A 22,500-nucleotide genomic window follows, 5' to 3' on the forward strand; every position below is an offset into this window, starting at 1 on the left:
GTGTGACCAAGCAAGCCATGGTGGTGCCGCTCTCCCCTCTCTCTACCACAGTGGGCACACACCTGTGACCGTGACCGGCACCAACCTGGACATCATACAGAGCCCCCTCATCAGAGCCAAGTACAACGGTCGAGAGACGGTCAATGTGAGTAGAACATGGTCAATGAGAGGTCACACCTCTAACTAACGGTCGAGAGACGGTCAATGTGAGTAGAACATGGTCAATGAGAGGTCACACCTCTAACTAACGGTCGAGAGACGGTCAATGTGAGTAGAACATGGTCAATGAGAGGTCACACCTCTAACTAACGGTCGAGAGACGGTCAACGTGAGTAGAACATGGTCAATGAGAGGTCACACCTCTAACCAACGGTCGAGAGACGGTCAACGTGAGTAGAACATGGTCAATGAGAGGTCACACCTCTAACCGACGGTCAACGTGAGTAGAACATGGTCAATGAGAGGTCACACCTCTAACTAACGGTCGAGAGACAGTCAACGTGAGTAGAACATGGTCAATGAGAGGTCACACCTCTAACCAACGGTCGAGAGACGGTCAATGTGAGTAGAACATGGTCAATCAGAGGTCACACCTCTAACTAACGGTCAATAGCCTCAACCCTTTACACACTCGTGCGAACTAAGGTCAAATCCCCACAGGAAACCAATGAAAATCCTCCAGATATGTTTTCCAAGTCTGGAACGGATAGCGATGTATGGACAAGGAATGCACTCCTACAGCAGAGAGACGAAGAGGTTGTATTACAGTAGATTCCAATAACAGAGAAAGCCCTGTTTCTCTGTATCCCTCCACTCCAGACAGAAAGCCCTGTTTACCTGTATTCCTCCAACCCAGAAAGAAAATCAGTTTCCCTGTCTCCCTCCACCCCAGAAAAAGAAAGTCATGTCACCCTGTATTCCTCCACCCCAGACAGAAAGCCCTGTTTCCCTGTATTCCTCCACCCCAGACAGAAAGCCCTGTCACCCTGTATCCCTCCACCCCAGATTCTGTTTCCCTGTATCCCTCCACCCCAGACAGAAAGCCCTGTCATCCTGTATCCCTCCACCCCAGATTCTGTTTCCCTGTATCCCTCCACCCCAGACAGAACATCTGTTTCCCTGTATTCCTCCACCCCAGACAGAAGATCTGTTTCCCTGTATCCCTCCACCCCAGACAGAACATCTGTTTCCCTGTATTCCTCCACCCCAGACAGAACATCTGTTTCCCTGTATCCCTCCACCCCAGATTCTGTTTCCCTGTATCCCTCCACCCCAGACAGAAAGCCCTGTCATCCTGTATCCCTCCACCCCAGATTCTGTTTCCCTGTATCCCTCCACCCCAGACAGAACATCTGTTTCCCTGTATTCCTCCACCCCAGACAGAAGATCTGTTTCCCTGTATCCCTCCACCCCAGACAGAACATCTGTTTCCCTGTATTCCTCCACCCCAGACAGAACATCTGTTTCCCTGTATCCCTCCACCCCAGACCCAGACAAAATCCCTGATCCCTGTATTCCTCCACCCCAGACAGAACATCTGTTTCCCTGTATTCCTCCACCCCAGACAGAACATCTGTTTCCCTGTATTCCTCCACCCCAGACAGAACATCTGTTTCCCTGTATTCCTCCACCCCAGACAGAACATCTGTTTCCCTGTATTCCTCCACCCCAGACAGAAATCCCTGTTTCATGTATCTCTCCACCCAATACAGAAATCCCTGTTTCCTGTATCCCTCCACCAAGACAGAAATCCCAGTTCCCTGTATTCCTCCACCCTAGACAGAAAGTCTTGTTTTCCTGTATCTCTCCACCCCGAAAGAAAACAAAAAGATCATGAGTTTCAACGTGAGGTGAACCATACATAAACCAAACTATCAGATTCCCCCTGGAACCACAGTACCCATGGGAGTTCCCTAACCAGCCCTGAGATCTGATCTGAGGTCTGATTGAAAGGCATGGGGAGAGACAAAAGGCAGTAATGCTATCTTCCTGGTCCATCGAAGAGACCGCCACCGTTCTGCAGCTGTGCTCCAATAGAATAAGCGTAGGGAGCCATTGTTGCTCCAAGTACAGATGGCCGCACTTCAAAAGCCCCCTTGAATCAAAACCCTGTATATTCGCCATGTTAATTTGCCACGTCCCAGTTTCTCATTTTCGACTATGATCTTTGCAATCATTTTGATCCTGCCTGGGCGATATTTATATATAACCATGCTTGTTTTGAAAATACTTGTCTGCTTCCCCACTATCTGGCCAATTCACTCTCACACACACAAACACACAGCGTTCTCTGCAGTTACAGACGTGTGACGCAGGCGCCGACACCGGGTCAGCCGCACCCCCCATGATTTGTCTGGTTTGATGTACCGTCGTGAGGAACCAATTAAAATGACAGGTTTTACTCAGAGGGGGATTTGTTTGCGTGGCGGACCGTGTAGCAGAGGTTACAGTGGAGATGTGAAATGCCTCAGAGAGATTCTCCAGGTGGGAAAGTTTTGCTAGAGGCCCTCATTGTGTGTTCTGCCACCTACCACACTGTTGATTTTCTCCAAGTCGTAACAAGAGACAGAATATTAAAGAGAGAGAGATATAGTGGCCCAGAGTGAGAGAGCTACAGAGAGAGAGAGATAGTGGCCCAGAGAGAGAGAGCTACAGAGAGAGAGAGATATAGTGGCCCAGAGGGAGAGCTACAGAGAGAGAGCTACAGAGAGAGAGATATAGTGGCCCAGAGAGAGAGAGAGCTACAGAGAGAGAGATATAGTGGCCCAGAGGGAGAGCTACAGAGAGAGAGCTACAGAGAGAGAGATATAGTGGCCCAGAGAGAGAGCTACAGAGAGAGAGATATAGTGGCCCAGAGAGAGAGAGCTACAGAGAGAGAAAGATATAGTGGCCCAGAGAGAGAGAGCTACAGAGAGAGAGATATAGTGGCCCATAGAGAGAGCTACAGAGAGAGAGATATAGTGGCCCAGAGAGAGAGCTACAGAGAGAGAGATATAGTGGCCCAGAGAGAGAGCTACAGAGAGAGAGATACAGTGGCCCAGAGAGAGAGAGAGCTACAGAGAGAGAGAGATACAGTGGCCCAGAGAGAGAGCTACAGAGAGAGAGATATAGTGGCCCAGAGAGAGAGCTACAGAGAGAGAGATACAGTGGCCCAGAGAGAGAGAGCTACAGAGAGAGAGATATAGTGGCCCAGAGAGAGAGAGCTACAGAGAGAGAAAGATATAGTGGCCCAGAGAGAGAGAGCTACAGAGCGAGAGATATAGTGGCCCAGAGAGAGAGCTACAGAGAGAGAGATATAGTGGCCCAGAGAGAGAGCTACAGAGAGAGATATATAGTGGCCCAGAGAGAGAGCTACAGAGAGAGAGAGATACAGTGGCCCAGAGAGAGAGAGCTACAGAGAGAGAGATACAGTGGCCCAGAGAGAGAGAGCTACAGAGAGAGAGATATAGTGGCCCAGAGAGAGAGAGCTACAGAGAGAGAGATATAGCGGCCCAGAGAGAGAGCTACAGAGAGAAAGATATAGTGGCCCAGAGAGAGAGCTACAGAGAGAGAGAGAGATAGTGGCCCAGAGAGAGAGCTACAGAGAGAGAGATATAGTGGCCCAGAGAGAGATACAGTGCCTTGCAAAAGTATTCATACCCTTTGCGTTATTCCTATTTTGTTGCATTACAACCTGTAATTTAAATATATTTTTATTTGTATTCCATGTAATGGACAAAATAGTCCAAATTGGTGAAGTGAAATGAAAAAAAAATATTCTTTCAAAAAATTCAAAAAAACTAAAAAGTGGTGTGTACATATGTATTCACCCCCTTTACTATGAAGCTCCTAAATAATATCTGGTGCAACCAATTACCTTCAGAAGTCACATAATTAGTTAAATAAAGTCCACCCGTGTGCAATCTAAGTGTCACATGATCTGTCACATGATCTCAGTATATATACACCTGTTCTGAAAGGCCCCAGAGTCTGCATCACCACTTAGCAAGGGGCACCACCAAGCAAATGGCACCATGAAGACCAAGGAGCTCTCCAAACAGGTCAGGGACAACGTTGTGGAGAAATACCGATAAGGGTTGGGTTATAAAAAAATATCCCAAACTTTGAACATGCCACGGAGCACCATTAAATCCATCCAAGAATGTGGCACTACAACAAACCTGCCAAGAGAGGGCCGCCCACCAAAACTCACGGACCAGGCAAGGAGGGCATTAATCAGAGAGGCAACCAAGATAACCCTGAAGGAGCTGCAAAGCTCCACAGCGAAGATTAGAGTATCTGTCCATAGGACCACTTTATGCCGTACACTCCACAGTGTAATAAAATAAACAAACACATTTGGTGTTCACCAAAAGGCATGTGGGAGACTCCCCAAACATATGGAAGAAGGTACTCTGGTCAGATGAGACTAAAAGTGAGCTTTTTGTCTATCAAGGAAAAGGCTATGTCTGGTGCAAACCCAACACCTCACATCACCCTGAGAACACCATCCCCAGCATCACCAGCACTGTGGGGATGTTTTACATCGGCAGGGACTGGGTGGGAAACTGGTCAGGATTGAAGGAATAATGGATGGTGCTAAATACAGGGAAATTCTTGAGGGAAACCTGTTTCAGTCTTCCCAAGATTTGAGACTGGGACGGAGGTTCACCTTCCAGCAGGACAATGACCCTAAGCATACTGCTAAAACAACGCTCGAGTGGTTTAAGGGGAAACATTTAAATGTATTGGAATGGCCTAGTCAAAGCCCAGACCTCCATTCAATTGAGAATCTGTGGTATGACTTAAAGATTGCTGTACACCAGCAGAACCCATTCATCTTGAAGGAGCTGGAGCAGTTTTGCCTTGAAGAATGGGCAAAAATCCCAGTGGCTAGATGTGCCAAGCTTATTGAGACATACCCCTAGAGACTTGCAGCTGTAATTGCTGCAAAAGGTGTCTCTACAAAGTATTGACTTTGGGGGGGTGAATAGTTATGCATGCATGTCTTATTTCTTGTTTGTTTCACAATAATATTTTGCATCTTAAAAGAGGTAGGCATGTTGATACAAACCTCCCCAAATGTGAATACTTTCACAAGCCACTGTATAGAGAGAGAGAGATACAGAGAGAGATACAGAGAGAGAGATACAGAGAGAGAGATACAGAGAGAGAGATACAGAGAGAGAGATACAGAGAGAGAGATACAGAGAGAGAGATACAGAGAGAGAGATACAGAGAGAGAGATACAGAGAGAGAGAGAGTTAGTGAGCCAGAGAGAGAGATGCAGAGAGAGTTAGTGAGCCAGAGAGAGAGATGCAGAGAAAGATAGTGAGCCAGAGAGAGAGATGCAGAGAGAGTTAGTGAGACAGAGAGAGAGATGCAGAGAGAGATAGTGAGCCAGAGAGAGAGATGCAGAGAGAGATAGTGAGCCAGAGAGAGAGATGCAGAGAGAGAGTTAGTGAGCCAGAGAGAGAGACGCAGAGAGAGTTAGTGAGCCAGAGAGAGAGATGCAGAGAGAGTTAGTGAGCCAGAGAGAGAGATGCAGAGAGTTAGTGAGCCAGAGAGAGATGCAGAGAGAGTTAGTGAGACAGAGAGAGAGATGCAGAGAGAGATAGTGAGCCAGAGAGAGAGATGCAGAGAGAGATAGTGAGCCAGAGAGAGAGATGCAGCGAGAGAGTTAGTGAGCCAGAGAGAGAGATGCAGAGAGAGTTAGTGAGCCAGAGAGAGAGATGCAGAGAGAGTTAGTGAGCCAGAGAGAGAGAGTTAATGAGCCAGAGAGAGAGAGTTAGTGAGCCAGAGAGAGAGAGATGCAAAGAGAGTTAGTGAGCCAGAGAGAGAGATGCAGAGAGAGTTAATGAGCCAGAGAGAGAGATGCAGAGAGAGATAGTGAGCCAGAGAGAGAGATGCAGAGAGAGTTAGTGAGCCAGAGAGAGAGATGCAGAGAGAGTTAGTGAGCCAGAGAGAGAGAGTTAATGAGCCAGAGAGAGAGAGTTAGTGAGCCAGAGAGAGAGATGCAGAGAGAGTTAGTGAGCCAGAGAGAGAGATGCAGAGAGAGTTAGTGAGCCAGAGAGAGAGATGCAGAGAGAGTTAGTGAGCCAGAGAGAGAGAGTTAATGAGCCAGAGAGAGAGAGTTAGTGAGCCAGAGAGAGAGATGCAAAGAGAGTTAGTGAGCCAGAGAGAGAGATGCAGAGAGAGATAGTGAGCCAGAGAGAGAGATGCAGAGAGAGATAGTGAGCCAGAGAGAGAGATGCAGAGAGAGTTAGTGAGCCAGAGAGAGAGATGCAGAGAGAGTTAGTGAGCCAGAGAGAGAGAGTTAGTGAGCCAGAGAGAGAGATGCAAAGAGAGTTAGTGAGCCAGAGAGAGATGCAGAGAGAGTTAGTGAGCCAGAGAGAGAGATGCAGAGAGAGATAGTGAGCCAGAGAGAGAGATGCAGAGAGAGTTAGTGAGCCAGAGAGAGAGTTAATGAGCCAGAGAGAGAGAGAGTTAGTGAGCCAGAGAGAGAGATGCAGAGAGAGTTCGTGAGCCAGAGAGAGAGAGATGCAGAGAGAGTTAGTGAGCCAGAGAGAGAGAGTTAGTGAGCCAGAGAGAGATACAGCCAGAGAGAGAGAGTTAGTGAGCCAGAGAGAAAGAGTTTGTGAGCCAGAGAGAGATAAAGTCCCATATCTATTGTGTGAAATACCACAGTGTGCCATCACAGCAGCAAGATTTGTGACCTGTTGCCACAAGAAAAGGGCAACCAGTGAAGAACAAACACCATTGTAAACACAACCAATATTTGTTTATTTATTTTCCCTTTTGTACTTTAACTATTTGCACATCATTACAACACTGTATATAGACATAATATAACATTTGACATGTTTTTATTATTTTGTAACTTTTTTGAGTGTAATGTTTACTGTTAATTGTTTATTTAACTTTTGTTTATTATCTACTTAACTTGCTTTGGCATTGCTAACATGTTTCCCATGGAAATAAATCCCTTAAATTGAGTTGAATTGATACAAAGAGAGAGATACAGGTAGAGAGATAGTGAGAGATCTCTTTTGAAACTTCTGTATGTGTAATGTTTACTGTTAATTTTTGTTGTTTTTCACTTTATATATTCACTTTGTATGTTGTCTACCTCACTTGCTTTGGCAATGTTAACACATGTTTCCCATACCAATAAAGCCAGAATTGAATTGAATAGTGAGCCAGAGAGAAAGAGAGAGATACAGACAGAGAGATACAGAGAGAGAGAGAGAGATACAGAGAGAGAGATACAGAGAGAGATAGTGAGCCAGAGAGAGAGATGCAGAGAGAGTTAGTGAGCCAGAGAGAGATGCAGAGAGAGTTAGTGAGCCAGAGAGAGAGAGTTAATGAGCCAGAGAGAGAGAGTTAGTGAGCCAGAGAGAGAGATGCAGAGAGAGTTAGTGAGCCAGAGAGAGAGATGCAGAGAGAGTTAGTGAGCCAGAGAGAGAGATGCAGAGAGAGTTAGTGAGCCAGAGAGAGATGCAGAGAGAGTTAGTGAGACAGAGAGAGAGATGCAGAGAGAGATAGTGAGCCAGAGAGAGAGATGCAGAGAGAGATAGTGAGCCAGAGAGAGAGATGCAGCGAGAGAGTTAGTGAGCCAGAGAGAGAGATGCAGAGAGAGTTAGTGAGCCAGAGAGAGAGATGCAGAGAGAGTTAGTGAGCCAGAGAGAGAGAGTTAATGAGCCAGAGAGAGAGTTAGTGAGCCAGAGAGAGAGAGATGCAAAGAGAGTTAGTGAGCCAGAGAGAGATAGTTAATGAGCCAGAGAGAGAGATGCAGAGAGAGATGCAGAGAGAGTTAGTGAGCCAGAGAGAGAGATGCAGAGAGAGTTAGTGAGCCAGAGAGAGTTAATGAGCCAGAGAGAGAGAGAGTGAGCCAGAGAGAGAGATGCAGAGAGAGTTAGTGAGCCAGAGAGAGAGATGCAGAGAGAGTTAGTGAGCCAGAGAGAGAGATGCAGAGAGAGTTAGTGAGCCAGAGAGAGAGAGTTAATGAGCCAGAGAGAGCTAGTGAGCCAGAGAGAGAGATGCAAAGAGAGTTAGTGAGCCAGAGAGAGAGATGCAGAGAGAGATAGTGAGCCAGAGAGAGATGCAGAGAGAGATAGTGAGCCAGAGAGAGAGATGCAGAGAGAGTTAGTGAGCCAGAGAGAGAGATGCAGAGAGAGTTAGTGAGCCAGAGAGAGAGAGTTAGTGAGCCAGAGAGAGAGATGCAAAGAGAGAGTGAGCCAGAGAGAGATGCAGAGAGAGTTAGTGAGCCAGAGAGATGCAGAGATAGTGAGCCAGAGAGAGAGATGCAGAGAGAGTTAGTGAGCCAGAGAGAGAGTTAATGAGCCAGAGAGAGAGAGAGTTAGTGAGCCAGAGAGAGAGATGCAGAGAGAGTTCGTGAGCCAGAGAGAGAGAGATGCAGAGAGAGTTAGTGAGCCAGAGAGAGAGAGTTAGTGAGCCAGAGAGAGATACAGCCAGAGAGAGAGAGTTAGTGAGCCAGAGAGAAAGAGTTTGTGAGCCAGAGAGAGAGATAAAGTCCCATATCTATTGTGTGAAATACCACAGTGTGCCATCACAGCAGCAAGATTTGTGACCTGTTGCCACAAGAAAAGGGCAACCAGTGAAGAACAAACACCATTGTAAACACAACCAATATTTGTTTATTTATTTTCCCTTTTGTACTTTAACTATTTGCACATCATTACAACACTGTATATAGACATAATATAACATTTGACATGTTTTTATTATTTTGTAACTTTTTGAGTGTAATGTTTACTGTTAATTGTTTATTTAACTTTTGTTTATTATCTACTTAACTTGCTTTGGCATTGCTAACATGTTTCCCATGGAAATAAATCCCTTAAATTGAGTTGAATTGATACAAAGAGAGAGATACAGGTAGAGAGATAGTGAGAGATCTCTTTTGAAACTTCTGTATGTGTAATGTTTACTGTTAATTTTTGTTGTTTTTCACTTTATATATTCACTTTGTATGTTGTCTACCTCACTTGCTTTGGCAATGTTAACACATGTTTCCCATACCAATAAAGCCCTTGAATTGAATTGAATTGAATAGTGAGCCAGAGAGAAAGAGAGAGATACAGACAGAGAGATACAGAGAGAGAGAGAGAGATACAGAGAGAGAGATACAGAGAGAGATACAGAGAGAGATATGGAGAGAGAGAGAGAGAAACAGAGAGAGTGATACAGAGAGAGAGATACACAGAGAGAGAGAGAGAGAGAGAGAGAGAGAGAGAGAGATACAGAGAGAGAAAGATACAGAGAGAGAGATACAGAGAGAGAGAGATACAGAGAGAGAGAGAGATATACAGAGAGAGAGAGAGATAGAGAGATACAGAGAGAGATACAGAGAGAGAGAGAAACAGAGAGAGAGAGAGATAGAGAGAGAGGGATACAGAGAGAGAGAGGGAGAGATACAGAGAGAGAAAGATACAGAGAGAGAGATACAGAGAGAGAGAGAGATATACAGAGAGAGAGAGAGATAGAGAGATACAGAGAGAGATACAGAGAGAGAGAGAAACAGAGAGAGAGAGATACAGAGAGAGAGAGGGAGAGATACAGAGAGAGAGAGAGAGAGATAGAGAGATACACAGAGAGAGAGAGATATACAGAGAGAGAGAGAGATAGAGAGATACAGAGAGAGAGAGAAACAGAGAGAGAGAGATACACAGAGAGAGAGAGGGATACAGAGAGAGAGAGGGAGAGATACAGAGAGAGAGAGAGAGAGATAGAGAGATACACAGAGAGAGAGAGAGAGAGAGAGGGATACAGAGAGAGAAAGATACAGAGAGAGAGAGAGATACAGAGAGAGAGAGAGATACAGAGATACAGACAGAGAGAGAGAGAGAGAGAGACAGAGAGAAAGAGATACAGAGAGAGAGAGACAGAGAGACAGAGAGAGAGAGATACAGATACAGAGAGAGAAAGATACAGAGAGAGAGATACAGAGAGAGAGAGAGATATACAGAGAGAGAGAGAGATAGAGAGATACAGAGAGAGATACAGAGAGAGAGAGAAACAGAGAGAGAGAGATACAGAGAGAGAGATACACAGAGAGAGAGAGAGGGATACAGAGAGAGAGAGGGAGAGATACAGAGAGAGAGAGAGAGAGATAGAGAGATACACAGAGAGAGAGAGAGAGGGATACAGAGAGAGAAAGATACAGAGAGAGAGAGAGATACAGAGAGAGAGAGAGATACAGAGATACAGACAGAGAGAGAGAGAGAGAGAGACAGAGAGAAAGAGATACAGAGAGAGAGAGAGAGAGAGACAGAGAGAGAGAGATACAGAGAGAGAGCTGAAAGAGAGAGTGAGAGACAAGCCTTTTTCTAGGGAAATGAAGGTGAACGTAGGCTAGTTATCTCTCAGTGAGTCTGCACCATCACACCGGATCAGATCAAAGACCCATTGTGCCGAGGAAAGAGCCACCGCTCCAACTGTTCCACTGATTTAGGCCTCCTTTGAGGTGAACACTCAGATGTGTCTGCACTCAGTAGGTGGCGGCCACGTTGAATGGATTAGATGCCATCTCTTCCAGGGCTCTGACTGACATGTAAACCTGTCATATGAAAGGGACCGTAATGACTGTAGACTGACTGCAGACCTGCAGTGGCTGGCCTCGGGAGGTCTGTCTACAAGGGCCTGTTAGGTAGAGTTGTTTCACACCGACTTCTAAGTGCTGAGAAGTGAATGCAGTGAAGCCCAAAACCATGTATTTAAAACAGGAGGTTAGTTGCACCTTAATTGTGGAGAACGAGCTTGTGGTAATGACTGGAGCGGAATCTGTGGAATGGGATCAAATGCCATTCAATAAGCTCTGTTCCAACCATTATTATGAGACGTTCTCCCCTCAGCAGCCTCCTGTGACTCCTATCAATACTAACATAACTATATTACTGACCATGTATCAATACTAACATAACTATTACTGACCATGTATCAATAATAACATAACTATTACTGACCATGTATCAATACTAACATAACTATTACTGACCATGTATCAATACTAACATAACTATTACTGACCATGTATCATGTATCAATACTAACATAACTATTACTGACCATGTATCAATACTAACATAACTATTACTGACCATGTATCAATACTAACATAACTATTACTGACCATGTATCAATCTAACATAACTATTACTGACCATGTATATACTATTATTACTGACCATGTATCAATACTAACATAACTATTACTGACCATGTATCAATACTAACATAACTATTACTGACATGTATCAAACAATCAATACTAACATAACTATTACTGACCATGTATCAATACTAACATAACTATTACTGACCATGTATCAATACTAACATAACTATTACTGACCATGTATCAATACTAACATAACTATTACTGACCATGTATCAATACTAACATAACTATTACTGACCATGTATCAATACTAACATACTATTACTGACCATGTATCAATACTAACATAACTATTACTGACCATGTATCAATACTAACATAACTATTACTGACCATGTATCAATACTAACATAACTATTACTGACCATGTATCAATACTAACATAACTATTATCATGTATCAATACTAACATAACTATTACTGACCATGTATAACATAACTACCAATCAATACTAACATAACTATTACTGACCATGTATCAATACTAACATAACTATTACTGACCATGTATCAATACTAACATAACTATTACTGACCATGTATCAATACTAACATAACTATACTGTATCAATACTAACAATCAATACTAACATAACTATTACTGACCATGTATCAATACTAACATAACTATTACTGACCAATCAATACTAACATAACTATTACTGACCATGTATCAATACTAACATAACTATTACTGACCATGTATCAATACTAACATAACTATTACTGACCATGTATCAATACTAACATAACTATTACTGACCATGTATCAATACTAACATAACTATTACTGACCATGTATCAATACTAACATAACTATTACTGACCATGTATCAATACTAACATAACATAACTATTTACTGACCATGTATCAATACTAACATAACTATTACTGACCATGTATCAATACTAACATAACTATTACTGACCATGTATCAATATAACATAACTATTACTGACCATGTATCAATACTAACATAACTATTACTGACCATGTATCAATACTAACATAACTATTACTGACCATGTATCAATAACATAACATAACTATTACTGACCATGTATCAATACTAACTATTACTGACCATGTATCAATACTAACATAACATGTACTATTACTGACCATGTATCAATACTAACATAACTATTACTGACCATGTATCAATACTAACATAACTATTACTGACCATGTATCAATACTAACATAACTATTACTGACCATGTCATGTATCAATACTAACATAACTATTACTGACCATGTATCAATACTAACATAACTATTACTGATGTATCAATACTAACATAACAATACTAACATAACTATTACTGACCATGTATCAATACTAACATAACTATTATCAATGACCATGTATCAATACTAACATAACTATTACTGACCATGTATCAATACTAACATAACTATTACTGACCAATGTATCAATACTAACATAACTATTACTGACCATGTATCAATACTAACATAACTATTACTGACCATGTATCAATACTAACATAACTATTACTGACCATGTATCAATACTAACATAACTATTACTGACCATGTATCAATACTAACATAACTATTACTGACCATGTATCAATACTAACATAACTATTACTGACCATGTATGACCATGTATCAATACTAACATAACTATTACTGACTATTACTGACCATGTATCAATACTAACATAACTATTACCATGTATCAATCAACTAACATAACTATATTACTGACCATGTATCAATACTAACATAACTATTACTGACCATGTATCAATACTAACATAACTATTACTGACCATGTATCAATACTAACATAACTATTACTGACCATGTATCAATACTAACATAACTATTACTGACCATGTATCAATACTAACATACCTATTACTGACCATGTATCAATACTAACATAACTATTACTGACCATGTATCATGTATCAATACTAACATAACTATTACTGACCATGTATCATGTATCAATACTAACATACCTATTACTGACCATGTATCAATACTAACATAACTATATTACTGACCATGTATCAATACTAACATAACTATTACTGACCATGTATCAATACTAACATAACTATTACTGACCATGTATCATGTATCAATACTAACATAACTATTACTGACCATGTATCAATACTAACATAACTATTACTGACCATGTATCAATACTAACATAACTATTACTGACCATGTATCATGTATCAATACTAACATAACTATTACTGACCATGTATCAATACTAACATAACTATTACTGACCATGTATCAATACTAACATAACTATTACTGACCATGTATCAATACTAACATAACTATTACTGACCATGTATCAATACTAACATAACTATTACTGACCATGTATCAATACTAACATAACTATTACTGACCATGTATCAATACTAACATAACTATTACTGACCATGTATCAATACTAACATAACTATTACTGACCATGTATCAATACTAACATAACTATTACTGACCATGTATCAATACTAACATAACTATTACTGACCATGTATCAATACTAACATAACTATATTACTGACCATGTATCATGTATCAATACTAACATAACTATATTACTGACCATGTATCAATACTAACATAACTATTACTGACCATGTATCAATACTAACATAACTATTACTGACCATGTATCAATACTAACATAACTATTACTGACCATGTATCAATACTAACATAACTATTACTGACCATGTATCAATACTAACATAACTATATTACTGACCATGTATCAATACTAACATAACATAACTATTACTGACCATGTATCAATACTAACATAACTATTACTGACCATGTATCAATACTAACATAACTATTACTGACCATGTATCAATACTAACATAACTATTACTGACCATGTATCAATATAACATAACTATTACTGACCATGTATCAATACTAACATAACTATTACTGACCATGTATCAATACTAACATAACTATTACTGACCATGTATCAATACTAACATAACTATTACTGACCATGTATCAATACTAACATAACTATTACTGACCATGTATCAATACTAACATAACTATTACTGACCATGTATCAATACTAACATACCTATTACTGACCATGTATCAATACTAACATAACTATATTACTGACCATGTATCATGTATCAATACTAACATAACTATATTACTGACCATGTATCAATACTAACATAACTATTACTGACCATGTATCAATACTAACATACCTATTACTGACCATGTATCAATACTAACATAACTATATTACTGACCATGTATCAATACTAACATAACTATTACTGACCATGTATCAATACTAACATAACTATATTACTGACCATGTATCATGTATCAATACTAACATAACTATTACTGATGTATCATGTATCAATACTAACATACCTATTACTGACCATGTATCAATACTAACATAACTATTACTGACCATGTATCAATACTAACATAACTATTACTGACCATGTATCAATACTAACATAACTATATTACTGACCATGTATCAATACTAACATAACTATATTACTGACCATGTATCAATACTAACATAACTATTACTGACCATGTATCATGTATCAATACTAACATAACTATTACTGACCATGTATCAATACTAACATAACTATTACTGACCATGTATCATGTATCAATACTAACATAACTATTACTGACCATGTATCAATACTAACATAACTATTACTGACCGTGTATCAATACTAACATAACTATTACTGACCATGTATCAATACTAACATAACTATTACTGACCATGTATCAATACTAACATAACTATATTACTGACCATGTATCATGTATCAATACTAACATAACTATATTACTGACCATGTATCAATACTAACATAACTATTACTGACAATGTATCAATACTAACATAACTATTACTGACCATGTATCAATACTAACATAACTATTACTGACCATGTATCATGTATCCGTGTATCTGTCCCACTATAAAATAAATATACTATAATGACATTAAATAGCGTAGTCGTCCATACTCATCACCCTGTGCCCTCTCCTCTCTCCCAACAGATATGCCAGGTGTTCAGCCCCACGTCCATGCTGTGCCAGGCCCCAGAGCTGCCCATCAGCCTGGGCAGGCAGAGGGAGGTGCCAGCGCGGCCCGATGAGTTTGGCTTCATCCTGGATGACGTGCAGGCAGTGCTGGCCCTCAACAACACGCCGTTCATCTACTACCCCAACCCCGAGTTCGAACCCCTCCATGTGTCTGGGGTGCTGGAGCTCAAGCCTGGCTCCCCCATCATACTGAAGGTGAAGGGGGACTTGTTGAACACAATATTAAAGTTTACACAAAAAAAAATGTAAACTGAGTTTGTGGTCCGGTGTCGCCCAGACACTCCCAATGACGATGTGTGTGGAGACGTCTCATTTATCACTTGGTTATTGGAATGAATTATTTCAGATCAAATGTGAGAAAGCCACAAATCAAGGTTCCACTCACTCTAATTCCTCCTCTTCCCCAATATCTCTATTGGGGAAAATCATCTACAACATTCTCTGCTCTCTCTCTGCTCTCTCTCTCTCTGCTCTCTCTGCTTTCTCTCTGCTCTCTCTCTGCTCTCTCTCTGCTCTCTCTCTCTCTGCTCTCTCTCTCTGCTCTCTCTCTCTCTGCTCTCTCTCTCTCGCTCTCTCTCTCAAGGTCTCTCTCTCTCTCTTTGCTCTCGCTCTGCTCTCTCTCTCTGCTCTCTCTCTGCTCTCTCTCTCTCTGCTCTCTCTCTGCTCTCTCTCTGCTCTCTCTCTCCATAAATAACACACTTCTGCATACAGTTTTGTTACATATTTATAGTCTACATAGTCTAGTTATATCAATGTATGCATACCATTTAAACAAAACAATACCTTACCCAGTCCAATGCCATTTCCTTCCTGTTTCTCAGGGGCGGAACTTCCTCCCTCCCACCAATACCAACGGTAATAACGGCAAGCTGAACTACACGGTTCTGATTGGTGATAAACCTTGTCTGTTGACCGTGTCAGACAACCAGCTGCTGTGTGAGTCGCCCAACCTGACAGGGCGACACAAAGTCTTGGTGAGTGACACACACACACACACACACACACACACACACACACACACACAAACCGGTCCCCATTCCAAGCCCCCCACCCACTCTCCTGCTGTCCCGGGCCAGGCCCAGACTATAATCTAATCGGACCGTTGGGTTATACTGTCCACTCTCAACATTCAAACAGAGAAACAACAAATAACCGTTTCAATAAGAGGGATTAGGCAGGCACAAACTCAATAAAGGTTCCATTTGTGGTTCTGAGACGCTTCCTGCTCTGCCACCTGGACCAATGATTGATGGGCAGCGGAAGAAGAGAGACAGGCTACCAGACCCATTACTGTAAAATAGAGCAAGACAGACAGAGAGAAAGGCTACCAGACGCATTACCGTAAAATAGAGCAAGACAGAGACAGGCTACCAGGCGCAATACCGTAAAATAGAGCGAGACAGACAGAGCGACAGGCTACCAGACGCATTACTGTAAAATAGAGCCAGACAGAGACAGGCTACCAGACGTATTACTGTAAAATAGAGCCAGAGAGACAGGCCATCAGACGCATTACTGTAAAATAGAGCCAGAGAGACAGGCTACCAGACGTATTACCGTAAAATAGAGCCAGAAAGACAGGCTACCAGACGTATTACTGTAAAATAGAGCCAGAGAGACAGGCCATCAGACGTATTACTGTAAAATAGAGCCAGAGAGACAGGCTACCAGACGCATTACCGTAAGATAGAGCCAGACAGAGACAGGCTACCAGACGCATTACCGTAAAATAAAACCAGACAGAGACAGGCTACCAGACGTATTACTGTAAAATAGAGCCAGAGAGACAGGCTATCAGACACATTACCGTAAAATAGAGCCAGACAAAAATCAAGACAGAAAGAGAGACAGACAAACAGACATCAAGGCAATATGTCTCTCTGCTCTGTTTTATTCATGTTTATAACAGTGGACCATTCAAGATGCATTTTATTCCCGCTGATTTACAATTGTGTCTCATTTCATAAACCACTTATGCAGTTTTGTTTCACAATAACCATTGGAATACAACGTTTCTGATGACACCACCCAGGAGGTTCACAAAGACAAAACCTTCAGAACCACGGTCTCAGTGCGTCCACACAATAACCCATTTTCTCCTCTCCCCTGTCTCTCCCCCTCTCCCCTGTCTCTCCCCTGTCTCTCACCCCTTCTCTCTCTCCTCTCTCTCCCCCTCTCCCCTGTCTCTCACCCCCTCTCCCCTGTCTCTCACCCTTCTCCCTGTCTCTCACCCCTTCTCCCCTCTCTCTCCCCCTCTCCCCTGTCTCTCACCCCCTCTCCACTATCTCCCCTGTCTTTCCCCCTCTCCCCTGTCTCTAACCCCTCTTCCCTGTCTCTCACCCCTCTCCCCTGTCTCTCCCCTGTCTTTCACCCCTCTCCCCTGTCTCTAACCCCTCTCCCCTGTCTCTAACCCCTCTCCCCTGTCTCTCCCCCTCTCCCCTGTCTTTCCCCCTCTCCCCTGTCTCTAACCCCTCTCCCCTGTCTCTCCCCCTCTCCCCTGTCTCTAATCCCTCTCCCCTGTCTTTCCCCCTCTCCCCTGTCTTTCCCCCTCTCCCCTGTCTTTCCCCCTCTCCCCTGTCTCTAACCCCTCTCCCCTGTCTCTAACCCCTCTCCCCTGTCTCTAACCCCTCTCCCCTGACTCTCCCCCTCTCCCCTGTCTCTAACCCCTCTTCCCTGTCTCTCACCCCCTCTCCCCTGTCTCTCCCCTGTCTTTCCCCCTCTCCTCTGTCTCTAACCCCTCTCCCCTGTCTCTAACCCCTCTCTCCTGTCTCTAACCCCTCTCCCCTGTCTCTCCCTTGTCTCTCCCCCCTCTCCCCTGTCTCTAACCCCTCTCCCCTGTCTCTCCCTCCCCAGGCCCGTGTGGGCGGCATCGAGTTCTCCCCGGGCGTGGTCCACATCACGTCAGACAGTCCGCTGAGCAGCACGGCCATCATCAGCATCGCCGGCGCCGGTGCCCTGCTCATCCTCTTCATTGTGATAGTGCTCATTGCATATAAACGCAAGTCACGCGAGAGCGACCTCACCCTGAAGAGGCTGCAGATGCAGATGGACAACCTAGAGTCTCGTGTGGCCCTGGAGTGTAAAGAGGGTAAGGATTCACATTATTTTTACTCCACACCTTCATTTTCCATGACACCCAAAAGTAAAATTCCAATTCATACACTTATCAAGAGACCAACCCAGGTCATCCCTACTGTCTCTGATCTGGTGTACTCAATAAACACATGTTTCATTCGTCAATGATGTCATATTTTATTAAGGTATCTTTGCTTTTACTCAAGTATGATGATTGAGTACTTTTTCCAACACTGTCAATAGAGTCAGCGAAATGCCGTTGCATGAGCAGCACCACAGTTTGTGGTGGACAAGATGCAAGACATCGCTCTCACACAGTTACACACAGTATCTGCACGTGTGCACGGGTTCACCTCCTGCTGTTACAACGTGGTACCCACGGGACAGAAACAGTGGAGAAGTTTAGCCTCACGCTCCAAAGCTCTTCGTTGTTGCGGAAATTGACCCAATATGCTCTTTACTCTGTGTATCTACAGTTGAAGTCGGAAGTGTAAATACACTTAGGTTGGAGTCATTAAAACTCGTTTTTCAACCACACTACAAATTTCTTGTTAACAAACTACAGTTTTGGCAAGGTGGTTAGGACATCTACTTTGTGCTTGACACAAGTAATTTTTCCAACAATTGTTTACAGACAGATTAATTCACTTATAATTCACTGTATCACAATTCCAGTGGGTCAGAAGTTTACATACACTAACTTGGCTGTGCCTTTAAACAGCTCAGAAAATAACAGAAAATGATGTCATGGCTTTAGAAGCTTCTAATAGGCTAATTGACATAATTTGAGTCAATTGGAGGTGTACCTGTGGATATATTTCAAGGCATACCTTCAAAACTCAGTGCCTCTTTGCTTGACATCATGGGAAAATCAAAAGAAATCAGCCAAGACCTCAGGAAAAAATGTAGACCTCCACAAGTCTGGTTCATCCTTGGGAGTCATTTCCAAACGCCTGAAGGTACCACGTCCATTTGTACAAACAATAGTACGCGAGTATAAACACCATGGGACCACGCAGCCGTCATACCGCTCAGGAAGTAGACACGTTCTGTCTCCTAGAGATAAACATAGTTTGGTGCGAAAAGTGCAAATCAATCCCAGAACAACAGCAAAGGACCTTGTGAAGATGCTGGAGGAAACAGGTACAAAAGTATCTATATCCACAGTAAAACGAGCCCTATATCGACATAACCTAAAAGGCCAGGAAGAAGCAAGGAAGAAGCCACTACTCAAAAACTGCCATAAAAAAGCCAGACTATGGTTTGCAACTGCACATGGGGACAAAGATCAAACTTTTTGGGGAAAATTCCTCTGGTCTGATGAAACAAAAATGGCCATAACGGCCATAATGACCATCGTTATGTATGGAGGAAAAAGGGGAACGCTTGCAAGCCGAAGAACACCATCCCAACCGTGAAGCACAGGGGTGGCAGCATCATGTTGTGGGGGTGCTTTGCTGCAGGAGGGACTGGTGCAGTTCACAAAATAGATGACATCATAAGGTAGGAAAATTATGTGGATATATTGACAATGATCCCAAGCATACTTCCAAAGTTGTGGAAAATGGCTTAAGGACAACAAAGTCAAGGTATTGAAGTGGCCATCACAAAGCCCTGACCTCAATCCTATAGAAAATGTGTGGGCAGAACTGAAAAAGCCTGTGCGAGCAAGGAGGCCAACAAACCTGACTCAGTTACACCAGCTCTGGAATGGGCTAAAATTCACCCAACTTATTGTGGGAAGCTTGTGGAAGGCTACCCAAAACGTTTGACCCAAGTTAAACAATTTGAAGACAATGCTACCAAATACTAATTGAGTGTATGTAAACTTTTGACCCCATTATGATGACATTTCACATTCTTAAAATAAAGTGGTGATCCTAACTGACCTAAGACAGGGGATTTTTACTACGATTAAATGTCAGGAATTGTGAAAAACTGAGTTTAAATGTATTTGGCTAAGGTGTATGTAAACTTCCGACTTCGACTATACGTCATGTCGCTGACTCTACCTTTAAGGAGACTGTTTGTCCGTTTATCCCCTCAGCCTTTGCCGAGCTGCAGACAGACATACATGAGTTGACCAGTGACCTGGACGGAGTGGGCATCCCCTTCCTGGACTACAGGGCCTACACCATGAGGGTCCTCTTCCCTGGCATAGAGGAGCACCCTGTTCTCAGGGACCTGGAGGTAAGAGCTGCCCTGTCAACTGCCTGACGTAGAACAATAGGCATATCTCAAAGTGGTTTCCATCAATGCATTCTAATTCAAAAGTATAAAGTAAATTAAAGGCACAGTGGGGTTACGGGCAGAATTAAAGCTGTCGTTGTTTGTGCTCACGCTCGGTAAACAAATAACACTGTCTCTCATTAGTGCTTGACGCAGTAGTCCAGTCAAATCTCTTGTTAGTAATGGTAACAACATGTGACAAGACGGTTTCTCAGAGTCGAGGACAAATTAAAAGTATAGCGGAGAGAAAAGCAAATCAACTCTGAACTGACAAGCTAGTTATTTATTCCCTAATAACAGTGATGGACAGTGATAATTGAACAACTTCTAGCTGCGAGGCACCGATTTCACAGGCTCAGAGTCGACCATGCGGGTGCCTGATGAGAATTCCCGTTATAAGAAGAATTAATGATGTTTTAATTGGTATAAATGTCCCGTTATATGATGGAGTTTAATGTGAAATGAAACCTAATGAAAGTAGCAGTGGGCTCATCTCTGGCTGGTGATAGCTGGTTAATTGTTATTGATGTGGGAGATGATACAGGAAATAGCCCTTATTGGGCTTGGAGCAAATAAAGTGTGGATGGGCAATCTCCAACAGTGCATATTCATAGTTTGTAGAGTGAATTTGATTGGGCTGAATCTCTCTCTCTCTTTATAAAAGGATTAGAGCTAATGTCTCAATGACTCAAATGTACTAATATTAGCGACGACTCTAGGCCTACCTGTTAAATCTCAAGAAGATATACATTGTATTTTTCCTCAGAGAATATGGAAAATGGATGCCTACCTTTTCTCCTGATTTTGTGATAGTAATCAGTAGGTGGGATGTTGAATAAGGCTGTTTAATTATGGGGCTACAGTGGGATGTTGAATGGGACTGTTTGATTATGGGGCTACAGTGGGATGTTGAATAAGGCTGTTTGATTATGGGGCTACAGTGGGATGTTGAATAAGGCTGTTTTATTATGGGGCTACAGTGGGATGTTGAATAAGGCTGTTTTATTATGGGGCTACAGTGGGATGTTGAATAAGGCTGTTTAATTATGGGGCTACAGTGGGATGTTGAATAAGGCTGTTTAATTATGGGGCTACAGTGGGATGTTGAATAAGGCTGTTTTATTATGGGGCTACAGTGGGATGTTGAATAAGGCTGTTTTATTATGGGGCTACAGTGGGATGTTGAATAAGGCTGTTTGATTATGGGGCTACAGTGGGATGTTGAATAAGGCTGTTTTATTATGGGGCTACAGTGGGATGTTGAATAAGGCTGTTTTATTATGGGGCTACAGTGGGATGTTGAATAAGGCTGTTTAATTATGGGGCTACAGTGGGATGTTGAATAAGGCTGTTTGATTATGGGGCTACAGTGGGATGTTGAATAAGGCTGTTTAATTATGGGGCTACAGTGGGATGTTGAATGGGACTGTTTGATTATGGGGCTACAGTGGGATGTTGAATAAGGCTGTTTTATTATGGGGCTACAGTGGGATGTTGAATAAGGCTGTTTTATTATGGGGCTACAGTGGGATGTTGAATAAGGCTGTTTTATTATGGGGCTACAGTGGGATGTTGAATAAGGCTGTTTAATTATGGGGCTACAGTGGGATGTTGAATAAGGCTGTTTAATTATGGGGCTACAGTGGGATGTTGAATGGGACTGTTTGATTATGGGGCTACAGTGGGATGTTGAATAAGGCTGTTTTATTATGGGGCTACAGTGGGATGTTGAATAAGGCTGTTTTATTATGGGGCTACAGTGGGATGTTGAATGGGACTGTTTGATTATGGGGCTACAGTGGGATGTTGAATGGGACTGTTTGATTATGGGGCTACAGTGGGATGTTGAATAAGGCTGTTTAATTATGGGGCT

General features: G+C 42.5%; 1 protein-coding gene across 1 annotated transcript in view; it reads left to right on the forward strand.

Annotated features, from left to right (window-relative positions):
• LOC112241268 (plexin-A4) overlaps positions 1-22,500 on the forward strand; it is a gene marked incomplete at its 5' end in the record, with an annotated part of 117,632 nt that overhangs the window by 3,340 nt on the left and 91,792 nt on the right. Inside the window, 5 exons of the mRNA XM_042316750.1 lie at positions 52-145; positions 15,279-15,518; positions 16,145-16,297; positions 18,177-18,411; positions 20,446-20,588. Coding sequence (XP_042172684.1) covers positions 52-145; positions 15,279-15,518; positions 16,145-16,297; positions 18,177-18,411; positions 20,446-20,588 — 865 coding nt within the window. The remainder of the gene's footprint in view (positions 1-51; positions 146-15,278; positions 15,519-16,144; positions 16,298-18,176; positions 18,412-20,445; positions 20,589-22,500) is intronic.

This window comes from Oncorhynchus tshawytscha, unplaced genomic scaffold (genome assembly GCF_018296145.1).
Source record: "Oncorhynchus tshawytscha isolate Ot180627B unplaced genomic scaffold, Otsh_v2.0 Un_contig_4562_pilon_pilon, whole genome shotgun sequence".
NCBI lineage: Eukaryota > Metazoa > Chordata > Actinopteri > Salmoniformes > Salmonidae > Oncorhynchus > Oncorhynchus tshawytscha.